Source organism: Ceraceosorus guamensis (assembly GCF_003144195.1).
Source record: "Ceraceosorus guamensis strain MCA 4658 unplaced genomic scaffold IE81scaffold_31, whole genome shotgun sequence".
NCBI classification, from domain to species: Eukaryota; Fungi; Basidiomycota; class Exobasidiomycetes; order Ceraceosorales; family Ceraceosoraceae; genus Ceraceosorus; species Ceraceosorus guamensis.
The window spans coordinates 93480-114090 of NW_020290026.1; the positions used below are offsets into that span (position 1 = coordinate 93480).

Below are 20611 nucleotides of genomic sequence, written 5' to 3' on the forward strand. Positions count from 1 at the left end.
GCTCGGAGCCAGCCGCGGGGGCCTCAAAGACGCAGTCGTTGCTGCATGGGTCGCTCGCTATGCAGTCATGATCGAGTGAGTAGTATGCTCGACCCCGCTCCACAGATATGCCGGCGTCTTGAAGCGCGGGGTAGGTGCAGCTTCTTCTTGTCGACGCAAGAAAGTCAGAAGAATCACGAACGAGACAGTCACTTGTTTACCGGTGCTTGGTCATGACTGACAGATCTCCGCAAGTTCACGCTGCGGTCGAGGTGTGGTCGGTCGGGAGTGTACTGATGGAAAGTCGGCAGCTCCAAAGATCAACTCACAACAGTTCGTCTCCAAAAGTCTCAGCTGGAGCTAGGGGCAGAGCTAATTGTTGAAGGAGGGGAGCAAGTCACTCACTCGACGAGCGCACAGGCTCGGCTTCGACTTGCGCTGTGCGTCAAAGGACATTGACTGGCTATGCTTTCCTGTTCGCAATCACAATTTTGAATGGCCTTACGTTCTTCACACACACAGCGGTACGAGTAGTCGATAGATTGTGATTTGAGAAGGGGCAAAGCTGTGGTAAGGTTTGCCAACAGCTGAGATGGGACAATGAACGGTGGCTAAAATTGGATTGTGAAGGGCAACTTCAAAATCTTTGGCCCAAAGGCTATGATGATGACGACAGCCGCTTTCATTGCTTCATTGCTTTAGGCACGGTGTTCATTCTGAGAAGAAGACGGCAACTTCGGGGTAATCGGCAGTGCAGTAGCCCTTCGCACGCAAGAAAATAAGTCATGTCAGCTCTCGACATTGGGACACGCGAGGCATTCGGCGCGACCGTGTAAGAACGCACTTGAGTCCACTCATCGCATTGGCGGCCTAGCTGAGGTTGAACGGCCTGTACCTTCAAGTTCAAAGCTGCGGAACGAGTGTCCGAGAGCCAAACCCCGGTGGGTTCCTTACGAGCACAGCTGGCCGAAATGATGCCCTTGGCGGCGTCGATGACGTGGCACTTTGGGCGGAAGACGACGTCTCGCAAAGCGGGGATGCCCTCGCACGTTGAGGCCCAGTAATCGCAAATGTCGTCAAGCGAAGCCGGTGCTTCCTTGCTCTCACTGAACGCGCGGATCCACTCAAATACTGGAAGCGAAAAGAGCGCTGTTGGTCAGCTGCTAGGAAGAAGGAACAGTGTCTGCTATAAACTTGACTTACGGTGCATATCGCAATACTGTCTGTCGGGCGGATTACCGGCGCACTGATCCTTCACGGTGGGGAAGTCTGAGTCGTCTTTGACGTTGCGGTAGTCTCGAACAATGAAGGCAGGAATGGTGACCTTGCCATCCTGCTGTAGCAGATTCGAAACCCGGCCGACGTCTCCAGTGACGCCGTATACGACGTCACCAATGTCACCACGAGTGGTGCAACTGGCGATGATGGTGTTGTCGTCGGTCCATTTGGAGCACGTAGAATCGCTGTCCTTCAGGATCTTACCGTCACGGCGTGAGCACGTGAGCTCGAAGGCATCGCAAGCTTCATCAGACGAGCTGACTCCGCTAGCTTTGAGATTGAAGACGACCTGCTGACACTGTCCTCGCAGGCAGTCCGAGCCCCAGGTGGGGAGTTTCGCACCAGTCAACTCTTCTTCTGGCATTAGTTGCGCTTCACCGCGCTCGGGGGTGGGACTGGCCAGAACGGCAGTGCTCGGGGTGAGGACAGTCAGGGCGAGGGCGACAACGCCCACGAGGAGCACACTTGCGCGAATCATTGCGAAGGTTGACGGGAAAGCGGAGGGGGCCTTTGAGAGGGAGGGACGGAAGGGGAAGGTGCGATGGAAGCAGAAGGGAGGTACTCTGATGGAAGTGGAAGGAATCCAAGGCAGGCCAAGGCCACTATTTATACACGCGGCAAGCGCTCACAATTCCGCGCTCCAAGTCTGGACCTCTCTAGAGACGGAAAGAGCAGATCCAATCGGCTACTACAGTCGCCTGACGAAGACCTTCTCGGTCCACTTAACGTCGAGTCAAGCGATCCACCTTCCAGTATCAAAGAGCCTGTGACGTAGTCTTCACTCGGATTGATTGTGATTGAGTCGGTGGCTTTGCGGGGCCGCGCCGGGAGTCTGCGCGCGCTCTTGCTTTGTTTTGGTGCGACATTTCACAATTGAAGAGCACACGAGACACCGCGGGTGCCGTAAAATGGACGGATAGATTGCATCAGGTCAGGACTACCGGCGACGAAAGACTATATGGTTGAATAGTGTGTTGCATGCCTGGCTGCGCCGAACGCTCTGTACCGTCCTGCGCCGTGGGCAAAGGGTCATCATGAGTGCTGAGCGGCCATGTAGAAAATTTCCGATTCCATGTCCGTCGTTGCTGTCCCTCGGCTGAGGGCTTTGTACGCCAAAGAATCAATTCAAGAGTCCATCTGTGGGGCCATGTTGTGCTTGTATATCCGTGTCCAAACTCGGCGTGCGACAGTGAGCGGCGGTCCGCACATCCAATGAAACAGCGCCGGATTTGCACTCCGAAAGCACAAACGCTTGTATTCCCCCTGTGGCGACGGCCAGAGGCTATGCTTCCTTCCCATGCCCGTCATATTCCGATGCTGGTGCGAATTTCCACTTTGCTTGTAGACGCCCAGCTATGATTGCTCAGCGGTGTTGGAAAGTCCGGATAATCAGCTGCGAGTCGAAGTGCGCGCCTCATGATGAAGCTGAATGAATGCGAATGAAGGCGCTGGCGTATGAGACGCTGCTATCTCGGGCGGTCAGACACTGAGAACTTTGCTGATACGGATACGCAAGACCGGGGGAGAAGAATTCGGTTCCGCGGGATCAATTTCGAGTCGATCCCGGCAGACGCGGTACGCTGGACTGAGCTCACCTCGTATCGCGTGAAACGACACTCTGAGGAGTGTCCGCTCCTTTGTAGCTCTTCAAGTGCAGCTAATAGCACGCCAATGGGATGCCTCCCGCATATTGTGTTCTGGTGGGCCTCCAGATAGTCGTTCCAAACGTTCCTGGCCTCGCTGGCAGATTTCGCATCCGGGACGACTTCGCGCTGAGTCGGTGTGTTGCTTTCATTGGAGCCCAGGAACGGTGCCGGGCTTGGAAAGGAAATGCAGGACATTCCTTCGGCATCAAGTGCCCGAATGGACATGTGGATTGGCGTAGTGGTAGCGACGGTAGATGAGCTTCGCAATTGCGTGGGCGCTGCCGGAGGAGCGTGGTAGTGGGTGTAGCGAAAGCGCGAGCCCCTGTGGTGAGCGTGGACACGCGCCAGACCTCGTCAGCAAGAAAGACCGGGAGCTTATGAACGAGACAATCACTGACCAGTGACAAAAGTCCGAGCTGACGACGACAAAAGTCTCAGGATCAGCGAGATACGGCGCCAGGAGTCTACCGTACTTGGTCTCGGCGTTGACATTCGTGGATCCCACCAGAATCGGCACGATCTTAATTTCTGCCCTGTCACGAGACCGCAAGGAAGGCAAGAGGTCAAGGCCACTCTGACGAGTTGAGGGAAGAGCAGTGAAATCTTGAGATAATCCATGACTCTGCTCGCCATAGCTCACTCACTGTTGCCAAATTTTGCGCACGTATGGCAAATGCATCTCGATGCTGTGCTCGTCCTCGTCGGTCGAAAGAGACATGTCTTCAAACTCTCCCGTCCTCCGCAGTTCACCAATGGCTGGGTGCAAATCGAGTGTGAGCGTCAGCGTGGTGCGACCTTGCAGCACAAGTGCAAGTCATGTCAGTGCGTGGCTCACTATCGAGGTCCAAAGGTAGGTCACCTATGGGGGTCGCGTACTTCTGACATTTGCTTAGAGCGCAGCCCGACAGGTAGTGGTGGTGGGAGGGGCCGAGGATGAAGATGCGCTTGCTGATGTGGGTGCGTCACATGCGTGGCTCAATCTCAGACTCGCGTGAAGACTTCGGGGCGAGGATGACTCACTGCTTCTCGGGATCGATAGTAGCATACGCCCAAGCAGCGGCTGGTCCAGAGTATGAGTAACCAGCATGTCTGCAGCGAGAACGCAAGGCTCTTGAGCTGCTGCGACTGGGACGCGATTCACCTTGCCTCGTGCTGCGGTGTCCATATTGCAGCTGAAGCATACGTCTATGTCTGATACTTACGGTGCTATCACAGCTCTGCAGCCATCCACCGGCAAGCTCAACTTCTCTGCATCGCCCCCAGCTTGTTGTGTCCTCTTGTAGCCGAGCTGACCATCTACGTCCACATCCGCAGCACTGACTCCTCTCGGAGGGATCTCGGATGGCTTCACAGCTTGTAGCCAGCCGTTGAGCGAGCTGTCAAGTTGAGATCTGCTGGAAGTGTACCAAGAACCAGCGTGCGTTGCCTGGCGGGTAGTCATGTCAGCGCGTGCGAGGTGTATGTGTGCTATCTGGTAGCGTTGGTAAGCGCGACTGAGAGTGAGACGGGTTCGGAGAGCGATTGATCTTGCGCTGCAGCTCAGACAAGAGACCAAGTCGTTCAGAGAGCCATCTCAGAGGTGGTGAGGTGTGTTATGGAGCTAAGCACTCTCGACTGGAGTAAGCAGGTTGAGCTAGCGAAGCTGCGAGGTCTGGACGCCATGCAAGGTCAGAGATCGCGGATGGCGCCGACACGCTAAACTGCGAACGGGCCTCCTCCACTTCGCCCGCAGCTCCATAAATAGCCCAGCTCTGGCCGCGCCTGACCAAAGCAACGTAGTTCACATCTGCACACGACACTGAAGTCCCGCGCTTTGGCATTCGTGACCGAAAACCCTTGGACCGCTCACAAATGACAGGCCGCGCTTCCAACTGCACGACAATGATGCTCACTACTCGATGTCCAGAATGTCAAGGGAGCTGGTTGTGACGAGAAGCGCACGCATGCATTGGTCGAGAGCAACTTGCTTGCTGTGGCACCTGGCCGTGGATTTAACATTAGGATACAAAAAAGGCATGCACATCGCGACCCTCCAACTTCAGAGCTTGGATGGATCGAGACCAACAGTCTTAATAGCTTGGCGAACACCCTAGCACACATCCAGCAGGAAGTCACAAGTCAATGCTGGGTTCTCAAGACCAAGGACCTCGCAGGGAACCGAGCACTCACAGCATCAAGCATGACGGCTACACTGCCTCCAGGCGTTGCAAGCCCGTTCACCTCGCGGTAGATGCGCTCAATGCGAGCTGCAATCCCTCCCTTTGTCAGACCTGTACCTCCCATCAAGTAGCCAGCCTCTCGTGCGATGTCAGAGACGACAATGGCCGCGTGAGCTGAGCGATGAAGTTGACGAGAAGCAAAATCATCAGGATCGACTCCGTCCAGGCTGACAAGAACATCTCCATGACTTACCCTTCAGCAGTGCTGTGTTGCCTCCCAGCAGCTACGAGTCGTGGAGACGTGGCGTCAGGAAAGCACGACCTGACGGTACGTTTGCAGCGAAGGAGACTCACAATATTGGCTTGATTGGTGGTCATCTTCGAGTGCTGGTACACGATTGCTTCCGTCCACGCCTGCAGAGCTTCCGTTTGGCGTGCCATGTTCGCTAGATTGTAGCGGACGACCGGCTGCAGCGCGCAGCAGAGTATGAGAGAGGGCATCATAGAAACTTCAAGTCATAACCGGGTTCTCACCTGCTCAATCAGTTTTTTGCCGAATACTTGCCGCCTGTTGGCGTGATTAGTAGCGTCCTCAATGCTGAATGATGGCAAAAGATTGCTCCTGAAATGTCAGCCGCTGCGCATCGAATGAAGGAGCAGGCCATGCTGCTCACCAGACTATAGCACGGAGCAGGAGAATTGTCGATGGTAAGCGGTGCGACGGTGCATAGCGACTGCACTGGTGGGCTCACCTCTGCAGAAACGAAGCGCGACATAGATCTGGCCCGTCAAAAAGGTGCTTGATCAGCATCAGCGATCAGCAGTGAGGCGGTTACGCCTGCTCACAATTGTCTCTCGCTCGTGCAGGAAGTTCCACATCTGCAGAATGGGAGCGAACGCGGGTGCAGGCGCAGATTTAGGACGTCACTGGTCTCGTCACACAGGCCACCGCGGTACGGACTCACAATGTACTTGAAAGCTTCTCCCTCCTTCCCAATGAGATTTTCGGCTGGAACTTTGACCTCGTCGAATTCGACGAAGGTGGTTCCTGAACCGGCGCTCTGCATCTTCATCTTAGTCGTTCGCACGCCCTCAGAGCGAGGGATGACGAGGAACGAGATGCCTTTTTGATCTCCAGGTTTGCCTGATGTGCGCACTGCCGTTGTGAAGAAGTCACTCCAGATGCCGTTCGTGATCTGTTGAGAAGATGCCCTCAGCACTTGCTTATCGCGCCCTGCAATGAGAAGATCAACTCACCCACTGATCGCAGTGGCGCGCGAAGGAGTCACTGGTGCTGTCAGTCATTTATCTGACCTAATCAAAGCGACATCAACATGCGACTGACCTTCTTGAGTCCCGTGACAACATAATGCTTGCCATCATCGGAGAGCTTCGCAACGGTACTGACACCTGCAACATCACTGCCGGCGCTGGGCTCTGTGATGGCAAGCGAGATTCTCTTCTTGCCAGTGAGGATGTCGGGCAACAGACGCTTCTGCAGCCCCTCCGAAGCAAAGTGCACAATAGGCCCTGCACCATATGCTAGACCACCATAGTTGCCCATGACAACGCCATTGGATGCAGTGCGTGCCAGCTCATCGATCAGGATAAAGTCATGGAAGTTGTCCCATTCGCCAGGGGGTACTCCGCCCGGCAGCTTTTGCCCGCCGGCCATGTCGACGAACTTCTGAGGAACGCGCACTCCAAGAGCAAATGGTAGCAGGAAGCCCTCCTTCGCGAAGAGCTGAAAGACCTTCGCCAGCTTGGCGTCATCCTCGACTAAGAGCAGAGGAGACAGAGCACGGCGGCTAGCGTGAGCGTGATGGTTGCCAGCAGCATGACAGTCCCCTCAACACTCACTCTCCTCCCACTCGTCAGCGAGCTCCATCAGATTGTCGTCCACCCACTTCTTGAGCCATTCTCTGAAGCGATAGTGGGTCTCCTTGTAGTAAGGGCTTGGAAGGCCTTGCTGCCAAGGCGCCTCTGCGAATGGCGTCTTGGAGCGGGTGAGGAGCTTTGCATGAGGGCTCGCCATAGTGAATGTACTTGCTTGCTGGCTCAGCTGATGAAGCGCGCGAATCCTGGAGAGCTTGAATTACGACAAGTGAATGGAGGCGAGTAGTCGACATTGTCCATGAAGAGAGGTTCCTCTGAAGTGATTCTACCCTCTTTATCTGAGGTCGCTGAGAGAGCACAGCACGCATACAGCCGGGCTCGGCCCAACTTGACCGGACGCGGGGAAGCGTAGCGCACATACCCTCGATCACCATGCATATGCGGGCCGGTGCACGGCGCACAGGAAGCCGGCGCTTGAGCCCGGGTCACGTGAGGACAACGAGCCCTCTACAACTTCCCTCTCTCTTTCAACGATTTGCCTCTCAGCCGGACGATTAGAAAAGCGAGTCACCGTTCACGCTTCGAAGAGTATCACGCCACCTGTACCATCGCTGGAGCTTGATTCGAAGGATTGCTCAAAATTGCTTGTGGTGTCTTAGCTAATCATGTTGACGGTTGCTGACTTCGAGTGTAGCTGGACGGGTCACGTGCACTCGGCTTGGCCAACAGCGAGAGCGCGCGTGCCGCGGGCGCGGGCCCGCGTGCGCGCGGGTCGAATTTGTTGTCTTGACTCGTGACTGCTGTTAGTCGCGAGGCTGATGAGTATGGACCGATGGAAGCGCCATCACGTCTCGCGCCATCCATCTTCGTGCCTATTCTGATTGTGAACCCCCTTTCTTGCGTCTCCTCCTGCGGATTCCTATCAGCTTGGACGTGGGCAAGTGCTCGCATCGCCTCAACACTGCATGTTGCAGTGAAGGGCGCTTGGGTAGCAAGTTGGTGATCCAGCTCGCCCACACTTGGTGCTTGCTCAACAACACGTCGCGACACACCCAAGTCGCGTCGCGGTGTTCAGGATCACAGGTCAGCTGGCGTTAGCTGTGCCACATCCGATCGCACATTTTCACGCGTTTCCGGCGGCGACGGGATCATGCTGCCATCAGGGATAAATGGGCTCGACCCTGCGCTGCTCGCCCAGTTGGGCTTGGCTCCTCAGCAAGGTGGTCAGCAAGGCCAAGGTCAACAGCAATCCCTGTACGGTCTGGGGCAACCGCAGATGCCGCAAGGATCCAATCAGATGATCGGAAATGCTCAATTTGGCTTGGGTGACATGGGCTTTGGTGGTGTGGGGAGCTTTGGTCAGACGATGAATCCTCAGCAGCAGCAGCAAAATCAACCACCACCGCAACAACAACAGCAGCAGCAGAATCAATTTCAGCAGTTTCAGCCGCAATTCAACCAATTTGGCGCGCTTACGAATCCTGCGGGAGGCATTGGGATGTCTAACGCTACGCTGTCGAACCTTGCGAACATGTTTGGTCAATCTTCGCAGGGCCAAAATTACATGCAACAGCAACAGCAGCAGCAGCAGCAGCCACAACCACAACATCAGCCCCAGCAGCAGCAGTTCCAAGCAAATCAGCAGCGGCCTGCATCCGCGCAAGGCCAGCAACAAGGCGGACAGACTGGTCAGTCTCAGCCCTATGGTCAAGCTCAGCCTCAGGGAGCCCGACCAAACGTGCCTCAGGGGATCAGCAACCCTTATCAATCTTTGCAGGTGAGCAGGCCTCGTGGGCGTCTCGCATTGAACTCTGCAGCCTTCGTCCGATTCGTCGTATCTGAATTCCTCCATTCTCACCTCTCGACAGGCTCTACAAAGCTCCATGCAGACCCTTCAGCGCCAATGGCAAACGGTCGCTGGACATCCCGACTCCCCACAGAAACAAAATGCGCAGCAACAGCTAGCAACGCAGATCAAAAGGATAAAAGCGACTCAGGCCGGGGTCCTACAAATGATACAGAACAGCGGGCAAGCGGGTCAGCTATCAAATTTGAGCCAGCAAATGCAGGCGGCGCAACAGGGCTCCTCCATGCCCACTCAGCAGCAGCAGCAGCAAGCACCCCCACCGCACCTACAGCATCAGCAGGGAGCACAGCAAGGCCAGGCGCAGCCTCAACAGCAGCAGCAACAGCAGTCATTTCCGCAGCAGCCTCAACAAGCTGGAACCTCTTCGCAGCCGGGACAAGGGCCGCCGGTGGGAGATGGCGCGCACCACCAGGACCAGCTTGCGGCGTTGCAGGCGTTTGCGCAGCGCCAAAGGAATGCTCAGCATCCAAATCAGCCACGCTCGGGCACGCCGCAACAAGGGTTTCCTGGTGCAGCCGCTTCTCAAGGCAACCAACAGCCGAGTCAAGGTGTACAGGGACTTGCCGCAGGGCCGGCTGGCGGAGCGGCTGCTGCGGGACCTCAGCCACCCAGAGACTTTCTGGGCACGGTGCGGGCGTTCATGTCGTCGAAGGGAACGCCTCTACCACAGAACATGTCGATGACGTTCGTCGGGCCATCGCTAAATTCGAGCGAATCAACACGAAGCGTAGATCTGCAAAACTTGTTTGCGTCCATCGTGGGGCTTGGGGGCTCAGCAAGAATCGGGACCGTTCCAAACGGCTGGGCTCTTGCAGCCCAGCGCTTGAACCTTGCCACGCATGTCTCGCACTCGACGGGCATGGCAAATTTGAGCGCAGCAGATATCGCACAAGGTGTGCCACCACCCAACCAAGTGGCAGATCGTCTGATGAGCTTCTACAAAGATCGCCTCGGTAGTTTCGAGGAGTTCTGGATGCAACGGATGCGTGGTGCGAGTGGACAAGCGCAACCTCAGACTCAGGCCAATCAGCAGAGCGGGCCCGCTGGGGGTCAGCAGCAGCTGCCCTTGCACCAATTACAGCAGCAGCAGCAGCAGCAGCAGCAGAAGCCTCCCAATGGGCAGTCGATCGTGCAGCCACCATCTGATAATACCACATCTCAACAGCCGGCAGGCCAGGCTCCAGATAACGCTAGCGCACCTCTGCAAAATGTTACTATGGCTCAGGCGTCTGCGATGGTAGCTGCTCTCCCCGGACACATGCAACAGCTTTCGGCCATGGTCCAAGCTCAGCGCATCACGCCGGAACAGGCCAGGCAGAGGGCCGCGCAGCTTCAAGCGGCGAGTCAGCGCGCGGTCCAGCTCGCACAGGAGGGACAAGCTCGTCAAAACCAGGCCCACGCACAACAGCCCTCGAGCACACCGCAGCAGCCTCCGCAATCGACTCCGTCTGGTCAGACTATTCAGCAGCAGCAGCAGCAGCTGCAGCAGCCCCCACAGCAGCAAGGCCCGCTGCAGGCACAGATCATGCAGCCGCCGCCAACGCCGCAGAATGCTGCGTTCGAGCAACAAGCTCAGCTGCAGCGTCCGCAGGAAGCAGTACCCACTGCACCCCCAGGCGGACAAGCAGAGGCGAACAAGACCAAAGCAGAGAGCAAGCGCCCGGCGAAAAAGCCACGCAAGTCCACCGCTTCTGTTGAATTGGGTCCGTCCGGAGAGGTTCCAGCTCCTCCGACCGTGCCACACGAGTCTGGAGCGCCCAGCACCCAGACCTCCTCTGGTATGCCAAGCGACGCCGCTGCTCAACAAGCACTAGCTACCCACCAAATTCAGCAAGCGCACGCAGCAATGCAGGCGCTACAGCACGGAAATTTGAGCAAGCAACAGCAGCAAGGGGCTCTCGCAGCTATCAAGACCGCATTTCCAAAGCTGGATCCACCTACACAGGCTCGTGCAATGTCCATCGCGCAGACAGTGACCAGTCAAATTGCCACTCCCCCTGATGCTGATAAGTCTGAAGGAGGCGCACCCGCAAGCGCCGATGCCGGGCCAGATGTACCGCCGTCGTCTCTCGCTGACGCTGTCCGACAGCAGCAGGCGAAGCAGGCAGCTACAGGTGGTCCTCAGCTGGCACCAGGGCTTGGTAGCGCTGCCGCCGCAGCTCTAGCCGAAGTGCCACTCTCTGCTGCAGACGTCAGCAATCAACGTCCCTTCTACAAAATCGAGTATATGCCTATTAGACGGGATCTCAAGAGCTTCGGTGGATGGGATCTGGACCACATACAAGATGCGATTGGAACGCAGCTCGAGGGTAGAGGCAAAGTACCGAGGCATGTACGCGAACTAGGTGAGTTGAGGTCGGCAGCTTGGTTTGCCGGGGCTTTGAGCTCCAAGCAAAGGCTCAAACTAACCTTGCCTTCCATCCGCAGGTCACGTCGATGTGGGCGGCCTGACGATGTCACTGCGCAGCCGCCTGGAGATTGAAGTGGCCTATGCTTTGAATGCACTGCGCATTCTGTCGTCCGGAAGCGGATCATCCTCGCAGGTGGATTTCATCTTTCCGCTAGGCTCATGCGACGATCTCCTCGACGAGCTTGTGGAGCTGCTGGAGGATTCTGTGCTCGGCCGCAGCGACGAAGAGCTGGAGCTCCTCGCCGAGCGGCCCCGAGACGACACTCTTTCCCTAGCCTCAGATGGTCCTACCTCTCCTGGTCTTTCCCACCGCGAGTGGATAGACGCTGTGTTGGAAGAACAGCAAGAGAATCAAGTCTGGCGCCGCAAGCGCTTGCAAGGAGCGGCATTAAGCTCTGGCGATGCCAATACGTTCCGCCTAGACGACCACTCCGACAGTGATGAGGAAGTACTTGCCGTTGAAGAAGACGCAGACGGACTATTAGACCTGCGTGACTCTGCACAAGACGTCGATGCTCGAAGCGCCAATGAGCGACGTGCCAATCATTTTGCAGCTACCTCGATTGCCGTCTTGGAGATTCTTCGCAATCTTGCAATGATGACCGAGAACAACGTCGTCATCGCCGAGCATCCACGAGCACTCAGTCTGCTTGCGCGCATCTGCTCTCTGACAGATGCTCAAGTCAAGAGGCGCTTCCGTCAGCGCTTGCCGGAAGTCTCACAGGAAGACGAGGAAGAAGAAGTCGAAGGTGAAGTTCGGACAGTCTTGACCCTCACTGAGGCATTGCGAGTGCGGAAGGACATTCTTGAGATTATCGCAACACTCGCCTGTGATCACATTCGTCTCGCCAGCTTAGGTCCCTCTGCATCAGTCGCCCTATTCGAGCTGATCGCAGGTTTCATAGTCGATGCTGGGGACATTGAAGAGAAGTCTGGAGGCGTCTACGATCAACACTCGTCCACTCAACCAGTCGCTAGGAAAGTGCCTCAACACGCGGACATCGCCCTAGAGGCCTTCTCGCGCTTTGCTCAACCAGACGAGAACAGGGAAGTTCTGAGCGCTTTGCTTTCCTCTTCGAGGGTTCTGCAATTCACTCAAGTTCTCGTCAAGCTGCTACCAGTGTCGGATCTGGATTTTCAACTAATGAGGACAGAACCGCGTCTAGCATACAACGAGAGGCTGGCCATGAGTCTCTACAACATGTGCTTCTTGGCACCACCAAAAGTGAAGAGCGTGCTCCGAAGCACGCCCGGCGTCATCAAGGTGTTGTTCCGTGTCATCAATCGACTGGCTTACATCAGCACCGACTTCAGCATGAACCCCTTTGGCACCCTCATCGCAAGGCTTGTGGAAGCGTTGCGTCTCATTTCAGACGCCGCAGACTCGTTTGCGGCGGCAAGCTTTGGCGGACCAGCGTCGCGTCAGAGCTCCGCTGGCTCAGCCGTCCTGATTGAAGACCTGATGAACGTGCTCGAGATCCTCGCTTTCCAGGGCATCGACCCCGTCATTGTATCTGAGCTAGAGAGTATGATACATGCGTAGCTGCGCTACTGGTGCGCATCGTTCAGAAATTGTAATGTAGTCTCATGGTGCCCATCTGGCGAGCCCTGCCCTCGGCCTTGCGAGGAAGCGTCTGTGTATGTCCACCGGACGCGCCTTCAAACTCCCGTCTTCTTGCTATGTTCGGCAGCTACGTCGGCAGGAATCTCGAGACCTGATTGAAAGATCTGAGAGCCCCAGGTGACGAACCGGTCCTTGAACTCCGCATACTTTATGGCGGTGGATCTTCGAGATCCAGTATGTATGAGGGAGACGCGCCTGAGGTAGCCCATGCTTTGGGCTGCCCTGAGCTCCTCATGGTACCCTGAATCATCTATGCCGCCCAAGTAGATGTGTTTGCAATCCGAGTCTAGCATAAGATCAGCAAGATGCGTCTTTACCTTCAGATCGGCCGCTTGAGGCTCCCTGCCAACCTCGGCGACGATGTTCAGCGGTCCATTTTGGCTGATCTCGGAGTAAAAGTCCAGGACGTCTCGGATTTCGTAGCCGAAGTGCTTGTGCGATGCCAAACTGTTGTAGAGCGCTATGAAGACCATGATCCTCAAATGACAGTCCTGGCCAAGCTGCGGTACGCGCGCCTTCAGCTCCTTGATGACGTCGCGCGCACCTTCCTTGCCTCTCACAACGTACTTGGGCAAGAACCGGCAGTTATCGCCGTCAAGCAAAATGGCGGCGTAATGACGACCTCTTTGCAAATCCTTTTGCAAAGGCGTCAAATGTCCCTTGAGGTAGCTGTCGATCTTTCGCAGAGCGGGTTGCGCGGATGCCGGAGTTCCAAAAATGTCGGGCAAGAAGCTTGAAGAAATGGGTGCTTTGTGTCGCAATGAAGGGTGTGGTTGATCTTGCTGCGCTGCAGGATTCGGAATGTTGATCTTCGGTCTCTGCAGCGCCAATTGCATCTCCTCAGAACGAGCTCGAACTAGAAGCTGTGCTTCTTGAGCCATCCTTTCTTCCGCCGCAGACACGCGCTGTGCCTCGCGCTCGAGGGATTTCTGTACCTCGAGCGAATGTGTCAAGGCAGCTCTCCGTCGCTCCTCTTCTTGCTTTGCTATTTGGGGCGCAGGCACGCTGATACCGGATTCAGCGCCCCGCAACCGCTGATGAGCCCCAACAATGTCGATGCTTCTCGGAGCGCTCTCCGCATGCAAGTTTTGTATTTGCTTGACACCGTTCAGTACGTCAAACCTGCGCATTGCCTCATCCTTGAGAGTCGACACTTCCACGGGCGGTGACGGAGCAACGTCGTCGTTGTCTGGCTTGCCAATCTGTACGGGTCGAAAAGCACGGCCTGCTGTGCGTGCCATCCTCGTTGCGATGCGCGTTGCCACGGTGTGAACGCCCATTAAATCGGCCGTAGCCTTGGCTTCCTCCGCCTGGCTGGCAAGGTACATCTGAGCGAGATTGAAGATGTCCTCGTCATCGTCGACCAAATTCAGAACGGCAGCAGCTCTGACGCCTATCTTGTCGCGCAGATGGCCTCCAGGCGCGCTTCCGAAAGAGTCCAGTCGTTGCTTCTCGGCACGGATGTGATCCTCGATCCTTTTGTGGACCCGTTGCAGCCTCGACGGGAGGATCCGTCGCACATCGCCCAGCTTTGCGGCCGGATCGCGCTCCAAGACTGCTTCAACCTCGCTGACAGTGGTGCCGAACCATTTGGCGAACTCTTTGCGCGACATTGCCAGTGCTATGTTATTTTCCGTGCTGGAGCGGTGTTCCTTGGTTGCAACGATGGGCTGCGACGCTTGTTGCTCAGTGGCAGCAGCCTTTGAGCGTTTTGAGGGGCCAGCCACTGCAGCCGTACGTGGCGCTTTGATAAGGGGCTTTGGTCCGGTTCTGACAATAGATCCACTGTCGAGCGCCTGGGATGAGGTAAACTTGGGATTGACATCTTGGGTGACCTGCTTGGCGCCTTTCGGCTTGCGTGCCACTCTAGGACCAGCGCGAGAAGAGAAGAGGCGCTGCACAGCAGGCTCAAGCGTGCTCTGCTTGTGCTCGTGCTGAGCAAAGTGCAGTGAGTGAGGGCATCTCTGACTCAGCAAGCGCATTCTCAAGCCGGTCAGTGGCGTTCGAATGACGCGCTGAGACTGTCTGCTCTCGAAGGTCGAGGCGAGATGTGAGGCAGAGCTACCTTCATTCCTCCCACTTGCTCCGCCTGTCGAGAGAAGCGAGCTCGACAAGGAATGGCTTTGAGTGCAGAGGCCTGTGCGTGAGAGGAGCTGCAGGCCATCTGGCTGGCGGTACAGCCTGGAAGGCGGCCTCATTGAGGCTTGCAAGGGAAAGAGGAAGCGCGATTAGTGGAGATAGTGCACGATCATGCAGCAAGGGAATGGGGGTGAGTGTTTCGTGTTGCGTGGTGGGTGTATGCGGCTGCATCGAGGATGCGTCGTCATCAGCACATCGCTAGCTGTGGTTCCTTTGAGGCCTCGGATGATGTTCTCGCCTTGGATAATCGTGAATTCACGATTTGAAGTTGACTCATCAGCAGACTCACGACTCCAAAAGTGGAAGATCACGCGCGGACTTAGATGTGCATTGAGCACGTGACGGGAAGTCGAGCCGCGTAAATGCCCTCTGCATACAATCACGAATTCAAGATTGATTCACCTTGACCACGGTGGTGAAGTCAAAGGGACCGAAAGACCAATGCGCCGCTCGTCTTCCCCACCACTTTGTACTATGAGTCCCACTAGCAGATCGTGCCACGCGCCGCAAGTGCTCCATCTTGATCAAGTCGAGCGAGCAAAGATTGGCACATCGCATCAAGTTGTACGATCACCCAGACCTTTGCCCGTCGTGCGACATTCCTCGAGCGCGGTGGTGCTGTCTCAAGATGGCGAGCTTCAAAGATCTGAAGCAAAGGCGGGCGCTGAACCGATCGATGCTGTACGCGAACAACGCTCGTGCTCTGGCCAAATTTAGTGACGCCAGCAAGTCTGCGGTCGATGAGAAGAATGCGGATGGAAGTACGCCCGATAGCACGCCTCCGTCTGGCGGCGGAACCACGCAGTACCCAGTCAGGGCCGAGCAACCTGACACTAATGACAGGTCAGTCAGGATGAAGGTCTGTGACAAAATCATGCCTGCAGACATTCCTTCATCCATACGGAGAGCGTCATCGACGGGTATCAGCTCACTTGAACCGAGCGATACTCTACCGTACCGCCTGGAGGAGAATGAAGCCTTGGAAGTGCGAAAGACCAAATTTGCAGGCCGAGGCATTTTCTGGGCGCCCCAAGGCGATGAACTTTGCAAAAAAGGTGAAGCACTTACATGGCTTGTCCAACGTCGTCCGTTTCTTGGCGAGTCCCGGACGCTGAGCAACGGTTCTTCTGCGCAGGTACAACACTGCTCCGTCTTAGGCCGCACATTTCTGTGCTTGGTCAGGAAGAGGTGGAGTCGCATTGTCATGTATGCTTCGAGCCTCAAAGCCACACTTCGCGCTTTCAAAGGTGCTCAGCCTGTCGGTATGTTCGATACTGCAGCGTAAATTGTCAGAAAACAGACTGGGCGATTCACAAGACAGAATGCAAAGCTCTTCAAGCTTGGCAAGCGCACGCGAACGCAAGAGATCCACGACCGGACTGCCATACTCGGACTCTGGCCAGGCTGATATGGAAGAGACCCACGGAAGGCGAGAAGTGGTGGAATCAGCTCGACTCCATGCAATCGAGTGAGTAGGCATTTCGCCACGCAAGCTCGGTCTCTGCAATGGTCGCGCTGCTGACCTGATGTGCCGTAGATCGTGCTCAAAAGGCCTCAGAGCAAATACAGTCCATCGCCGGGCAGGCTTACAGGTTGTGTCGGTACATAGGGATTGGAACATCTTCAAGGGCCGAAAGAGAGGAGATATATGAGGAAGAAGCGAATCGACAAAGACTCGCTGATCTAGGATTCGACAGCGTACAGCAGCTGCTCGACTTTGTCTGCAAGGTGAGGGCACAGTTGCTTCTGATATAGATGCTCATCCATTCTTCAGCCTCTCTGACTCGGCGCCCGCTCGTAATAAGTTCGAGACCAACTCGTTCACGGCGTCTTCCTCAGATCTCAGTCCCTGTGGGCTTGCTGTCTGCCCCACGGCCGCGTTGATCAATCACTCGTGTCTTCCAAATGCGGTCGTCGTATTTCCGTTTGGCCCGGGAGATAGTGGGCACACGGCTGGGCCTATGCGCGTCGTGGCCATCAAGGATGTAGAGCCCGGACAAGAGGTGAAATCCTTCCAAGACTCCTGGAGCAACTGCTTTGTGGCTGATGACATGTGCAACATTCACAGATCACAACGGCCTACGTCGACCTGTCAGACTCGTACACCAAGCGACGGAAGACGCTTTCTTGCACATACAGCTTTGAGTGTAGGTGCAAGATCTGCAAAGTTGGTTCAAAAGCATCAAGTCTCTCTGGCAACGCACCATGGGTAGATCCCAGAGACTCGGTTTGGTGCCCAAAGAAGTGCGGTGGTTGGTGTGCCGCGCCAAAAGGTGAGTACCATAGTTGCCTTCCTTCATTTAATGCTGCTGCTCACTCTGGTAGCCCTCTCGAGTAGAAGAAGGGACCGGCACATCTACGATCCGATGTCCGGCCTGTGGTGCATCCTCAACCATCGATCCGAAGACGTTGCGAACGACTGTCGAGTCTGCTCAGAGCAAAATGAAAGAGGCGAAAGAGGCATTAAGTGCTCTTGAGGGTGAGTCTCTTCTCTACTGCTTTGACAGCCAATGAGGACAAAGGACGCAACCTGTGCTGACAATCGGTGGCGTCTCGTAGTCGACAAAACCATCACATGTCTACGAGATGCTGTAGGACTTCTGACTGTGCAGATGCCTCCTTCGGCGTATCCGCTCCTCTCGATGTTGCGCACAGCGTGCGAGATGTTCACGAGCATCGCTGCTCGCATTGACGTACTTGAAAGGTCAAAGAGCCTCGTCCGTGCCCAGAGCATGGCTACAACCTTGGCGGACCATTACCTGGTGGAAGCGACACGGCTGGCGATGCTCGTCTGCACAGGCATGACGGTGTCGAATGGCATCATTTTTGCCGAAGGTCATCCCACTCGAGCCATTGCGCTCTTGACGCTAGGTAAATTGCTCATCTCCGACGCTGTAGCCGCCTTTGATGAGAGTGAAGCGGTGGACAGATCCATTTTGCCCAACCCTCCAAAGCTTCCAGCTGTAGGAATGCCGCGTATTCTGATGGGCCGCAACTTCTTGCTGCAGGCGCTCGAAGAGCTCAAGATTGGATTTGGCAAGGAAAAGGGCACGAGCGGAGGAGACGCGGCAAAACACGCACAAGAAATTCTGCAAAATCTGGACGCTGAAATGCGGATATTCCAGCAGTCAGGCATGGCTGCATAGCTCCAGCAGCAAGACAAAGGCACACGAGTACGAACAGGCTGTCGGGCCCGTGCACTCTCAAAGCTCCGTCGTGGTCAAACTTCTCGCGAAGGGTCACGAATCGCAATGACAATCTCAATGGTATTCCAGAGCGAGCCGCCCGTTTGAGAGAGTGGGCAGGCGCGCGCGTTTAGACGTTTCAGAGTAGTACATGGCTAGTCAGAGGAAGGGACGAAGTAGGAGAACCAGTGACGTTATAAGAGACCTCAAGCACGCTGGCTGACAAAGGCAGGGCGGGATTTTGAAATGAAAAGGTGAGGCGTCGTGGGGGAAAGCGTTTAAGCTTGCTCCAAGATGTCCACATTGACCTTCTTGAAGAGCGGAACGGGCTTCTCGGGGTGCTGCAGAGTCGCAACTTTGATGGCGTAGGGCAGCGTCTTGGTGAGCTGGTAGCTGGCGAAGCGACTGTTGCCAACGGAGAAGACACCGTCAAGCTCCTCAAGGGAGAGACGCTTGGTCTCGGGGACGAAGAAGAAGATGAGGACAAAGGCGATCAGGTTCAATCCGCCGTAGAAGAAGAATGTGCCCAGAGATCCAAAGACGTGCAGCATTCTAGGGAAAGTGATGGACAGGACGGAGGCCCAGAACAGGCAAGTAGCGACCGCCCAACCCATTCCCTGCTCACGCTGAGCAAGGGGGAACACCTCGGCAGAGTAGGCGAAAGGGACAGGGCCTTCGCCGATCGAGTATGCCAGGGTGAAGAGGTAGATGAAGATGGCAATACCGGCGAGCTTGCCCTTGGTGGCGATGAATTGGTCCGCATCGGGGACAATGCCAAAGTCAGGGTTGGCAGTGTTGGGGGCTAGGAACATCAGACCGGCGGCAAAGAGGAAGATAGCCATGATGGGGAAGGTCGTGAGCAGAAGGGATCGGCGACCGAACTTGTCGATGACAAAGATGGCAGGAATGGCGCCGCTGATAGCGAGGGAATAGTCAAGAGCGTCAGCCGCAATCCCGCTTTCTCGCTATCTTTGATGTCAGCGCGCTTACTCACACGAAGTTGAGGGCTCCGAAGCCAACGGATGACTTTAGTGCCTCGCGGTCGCTAAGGCCGGCCGTCTTGAAGACGGTGCTGGAGTAGAAGGCCATGACGTTGATACCGCACATTTGTTGGGCAAGCATGACAGTCGAAGCTGCAATGGTGGCCATGCGAACACGAGGGATGGTGAAGAGCTCGGTGAAGCGGCTGACGAAGGTAGCTCCGCGGATGACGCGCTTCTCCTCCTCGAGCTGAACGTGAATGTAGTACAGGTCACGTGCGGCTTGGAGCTTGGTGAAGCGAAGTCTTTGGAGGGCTTGGTAGGCTGCGGTGTAGCGGCCCTTCTTCATGAGCCAACGGGGGGACTCGGGGCAGAGCCAGATGAGGAATGCGAGAGGCACAGCGGGGATGAAAGCAGATCCCAGTTGAAGTCTCCAAGCGATGCGTCCAGTGTCTGCAACGACCAAGTTCGCCACGAAACCAGCGAAGATACCTGAATCACAAGGCAAGATCGACGGTAAGTCTCTGAGAGCGGCCTGTAATGACTCATTGCTACTTACCGAAAGCGGTCCACAATTGCCAAGACATGGTGAGCGCTCCACGGATAGCGTTGGGAGAGTTTTCAGCCGCAAAGATGGGGACAGTGCTTCCCTTGGCACCCATGCCGATACCCAGGATGAGACGAACGACGAAGAGGGTCTGCCAAGAGTGAGTGAAGCCGGAGGCGATGGGGGTGGCGATGAGGATGAGGGCAGTGATGAAGATGGTACCGCGACGTCCGAACATGTTGTTGAGAGGGTCAGAAAGCCAGCAGCCGAGGGCGGCCGAGGCAAGGTAAGGAGCCGAATTGACCACACCAACGATCCACTCTCCACGGTCAGTTCCGTCAATGCCAAACTCCGCGGGGAAGGACAGGTTTGCACCGTTGGAGCCCGTCTGATCCCAACCTTGGGTAGCCGCACCAATGCTGCAGGCCAGGATGGTCAGGTAGAGTGTCCAAGGGGCTGCCCATCTATATCGCGTGATAATTTAGTTTAGACGAGGTCAGTGCGTATTCCGTGCCGTCGTCGTGCAAGCCGATGACTCACCTGCTGGTCAGCTCCTTTTGAAGCGCGCTGCGCTCATCCTCTTGCAAGCCATCGATTGACTCGAAACGTGCGGGTTCTTGAGCGGCGAGGGCTGCGCGGTGGAACAAGGCGGGGTCCTCTTGGATCTGCTTCTCTTGCAAGAATTGGTCAACATCGCGGAAGAGCTGGTCTTGAGAGATGCCGGAGAGCGCGTTGACCAACAGGCCCTCGGAGTTCTCCTTGGACAAGTCCAGGCGTGGTGCTGCGGGAGCATCACTGGTTTGTTGCTGCGTGAAAGACGCCTTCTCGCTCGAAGGCGACTCTTTGTGAGAGACGTCAGCCATTGTGGAACGAATGAAGGAGGTGAAAGGATGGAGTGTAAGATAGCTTACAGGCAGGAGTGGGCTCTGGGGGGAGTTTGGGGGGAGCTGGGGAGGGCGGG

At 56.0% G+C, this 20611-nt stretch overlaps 7 protein-coding genes across 7 annotated transcripts; 2 read left to right on the plus strand and 5 right to left on the minus strand.

The window, feature by feature from the left end:
• Positions 1-690: 690 nt before the first annotated feature.
• Positions 691-1735, minus strand: IE81DRAFT_330288 (hypothetical protein; the record flags this gene model as incomplete). The annotated part of the gene is made up of 3 exons (XM_025515183.1): positions 691-741; positions 824-1110; positions 1183-1735. 3 exons carry the CDS (start codon positions 1733-1735, stop codon positions 691-693), a joined length of 891 nt encoding a protein of 296 aa, XP_025369450.1.
• Positions 1736-2203: 468 nt separating this feature from the next.
• Positions 2204-4471, minus strand: IE81DRAFT_137123 (UPF0103-domain-containing protein). Its single transcript, XM_025510315.1, has 7 exons — positions 4106-4471; positions 3924-3992; positions 3739-3851; positions 3548-3659; positions 3302-3436; positions 2853-3225; positions 2204-2755 (listed from the first exon to the last, which is right to left on the minus strand). The coding sequence occupies exons 1-7, from the start codon at positions 4342-4344 to the stop codon at positions 2672-2674; spliced, it is 1125 nt and encodes a 374-aa protein (XP_025369451.1). The 5' UTR covers positions 4345-4471; the 3' UTR covers positions 2204-2671.
• A 225-nt stretch (positions 4472-4696) lies between these two features.
• On the minus strand, positions 4697-7239 carry IE81DRAFT_137269 (putative acyl-CoA dehydrogenase). Its single transcript, XM_025510317.1, has 12 exons — positions 6923-7239; positions 6408-6841; positions 6320-6322; positions 6028-6258; positions 5909-5941; positions 5815-5842; positions 5737-5740; positions 5597-5660; positions 5417-5530; positions 5316-5346; positions 5073-5236; positions 4697-4992 (listed from the first exon to the last, which is right to left on the minus strand). Exons 1-12 carry the CDS (start codon positions 7095-7097, stop codon positions 4942-4944), a joined length of 1332 nt encoding a protein of 443 aa, XP_025369452.1. The 5' UTR covers positions 7098-7239; the 3' UTR covers positions 4697-4941.
• A 710-nt stretch (positions 7240-7949) lies between these two features.
• IE81DRAFT_137309 (hypothetical protein) lies at positions 7950-12776 on the plus strand. The gene is made up of 3 exons (XM_025510318.1): positions 7950-8675; positions 8767-11110; positions 11193-12776. The coding sequence occupies exons 1-3, from the start codon at positions 8049-8051 to the stop codon at positions 12716-12718; spliced, it is 4497 nt and encodes a 1498-aa protein (XP_025369453.1). The 5' UTR covers positions 7950-8048; the 3' UTR covers positions 12719-12776.
• IE81DRAFT_323619 (hypothetical protein) lies at positions 12336-15175 on the minus strand. The gene has a single exon (XM_025514004.1). The coding sequence runs from the start codon at positions 14995-14997 to the stop codon at positions 12835-12837; it is 2163 nt and encodes a 720-aa protein (XP_025369454.1). The 5' UTR covers positions 14998-15175; the 3' UTR covers positions 12336-12834.
• Positions 15176-15397: 222 nt separating this feature from the next.
• Positions 15398-18303, plus strand: IE81DRAFT_323621 (SET domain-containing protein). Its single transcript, XM_025514005.1, has 7 exons — positions 15398-15993; positions 16074-16406; positions 16476-16666; positions 16744-16941; positions 17007-17211; positions 17277-17417; positions 17498-18303. The coding sequence occupies exons 1-7, from the start codon at positions 15567-15569 to the stop codon at positions 18082-18084; spliced, it is 2082 nt and encodes a 693-aa protein (XP_025369455.1). The 5' UTR covers positions 15398-15566; the 3' UTR covers positions 18085-18303.
• Positions 18243-20610, minus strand: IE81DRAFT_137327 (hypothetical protein). Its single transcript, XM_025510319.1, has 4 exons — positions 20191-20610; positions 19663-20114; positions 19118-19595; positions 18243-19038 (listed from the first exon to the last, which is right to left on the minus strand). The coding sequence occupies exons 1-4, from the start codon at positions 20511-20513 to the stop codon at positions 18402-18404; spliced, it is 1890 nt and encodes a 629-aa protein (XP_025369456.1). The 5' UTR covers positions 20514-20610; the 3' UTR covers positions 18243-18401.
• Position 20611: the final 1 nt, after the last annotated feature.

Coding starts and splice junctions, on each gene's coding strand:
- IE81DRAFT_137269 (XM_025510317.1), bottom strand. CDS start 7,097: ATGGCGAGCCCTCATGCAAAGCTCCTCACCCGCTCCAAGACGCCATTC. Junction 5,843..5,908: donor TGCACGAGCGAGAGACAATT/GTGAGCAGGCGT, acceptor TTGACGGGCCAG/ATCTATGTCGCGCTTCGTTT. Junction 5,237..5,315: donor CAACACAGCACTGCTGAAGG/GTAAGTCATGGA, acceptor TTCATCGCTCAG/CTCACGCGGCCATTGTCGTC.
- IE81DRAFT_137327 (XM_025510319.1), bottom strand. CDS start 20,513: ATGGCTGACGTCTCTCACAAAGAGTCGCCTTCGAGCGAGAAGGCGTCT. Junction 20,115..20,190: donor CAAAAGGAGCTGACCAGCAG/GTGAGTCATCGG, acceptor CACGCGATATAG/ATGGGCAGCCCCTTGGACAC. Junction 19,039..19,117: donor TTCGGAGCCCTCAACTTCGT/GTGAGTAAGCGC, acceptor CCTCGCTATCAG/CGGCGCCATTCCTGCCATCT.
- IE81DRAFT_323621 (XM_025514005.1), top strand. CDS start 15,567: ATGGCGAGCTTCAAAGATCTGAAGCAAAGGCGGGCGCTGAACCGATCG. Junction 16,667..16,743: donor TGCTCGACTTTGTCTGCAAG/GTGAGGGCACAG, acceptor GCTCGTAATAAG/TTCGAGACCAACTCGTTCAC. Junction 17,212..17,276: donor TTGGTGTGCCGCGCCAAAAG/GTGAGTACCATA, acceptor CCTCTCGAGTAG/AAGAAGGGACCGGCACATCT.
- IE81DRAFT_137123 (XM_025510315.1), bottom strand. CDS start 4,344: ATGACTACCCGCCAGGCAACGCACGCTGGTTCTTGGTACACTTCCAGC. Junction 3,993..4,105: donor TGCAGAGCTGTGATAGCACC/GTAAGTATCAGA, acceptor TTCTCGCTGCAG/ACATGCTGGTTACTCATACT. Junction 2,756..2,852: donor GTCGTTTCACGCGATACGAG/GTGAGCTCAGTC, acceptor TATCCGTATCAG/CAAAGTTCTCAGTGTCTGAC.
- IE81DRAFT_137309 (XM_025510318.1), top strand. CDS start 8,049: ATGCTGCCATCAGGGATAAATGGGCTCGACCCTGCGCTGCTCGCCCAG. Junction 8,676..8,766: donor ACCCTTATCAATCTTTGCAG/GTGAGCAGGCCT, acceptor ACCTCTCGACAG/GCTCTACAAAGCTCCATGCA. Junction 11,111..11,192: donor GAGGCATGTACGCGAACTAG/GTGAGTTGAGGT, acceptor TTCCATCCGCAG/GTCACGTCGATGTGGGCGGC.
- IE81DRAFT_323619 (XM_025514004.1), bottom strand. CDS start 14,997: ATGAGGCCGCCTTCCAGGCTGTACCGCCAGCCAGATGGCCTGCAGCTC.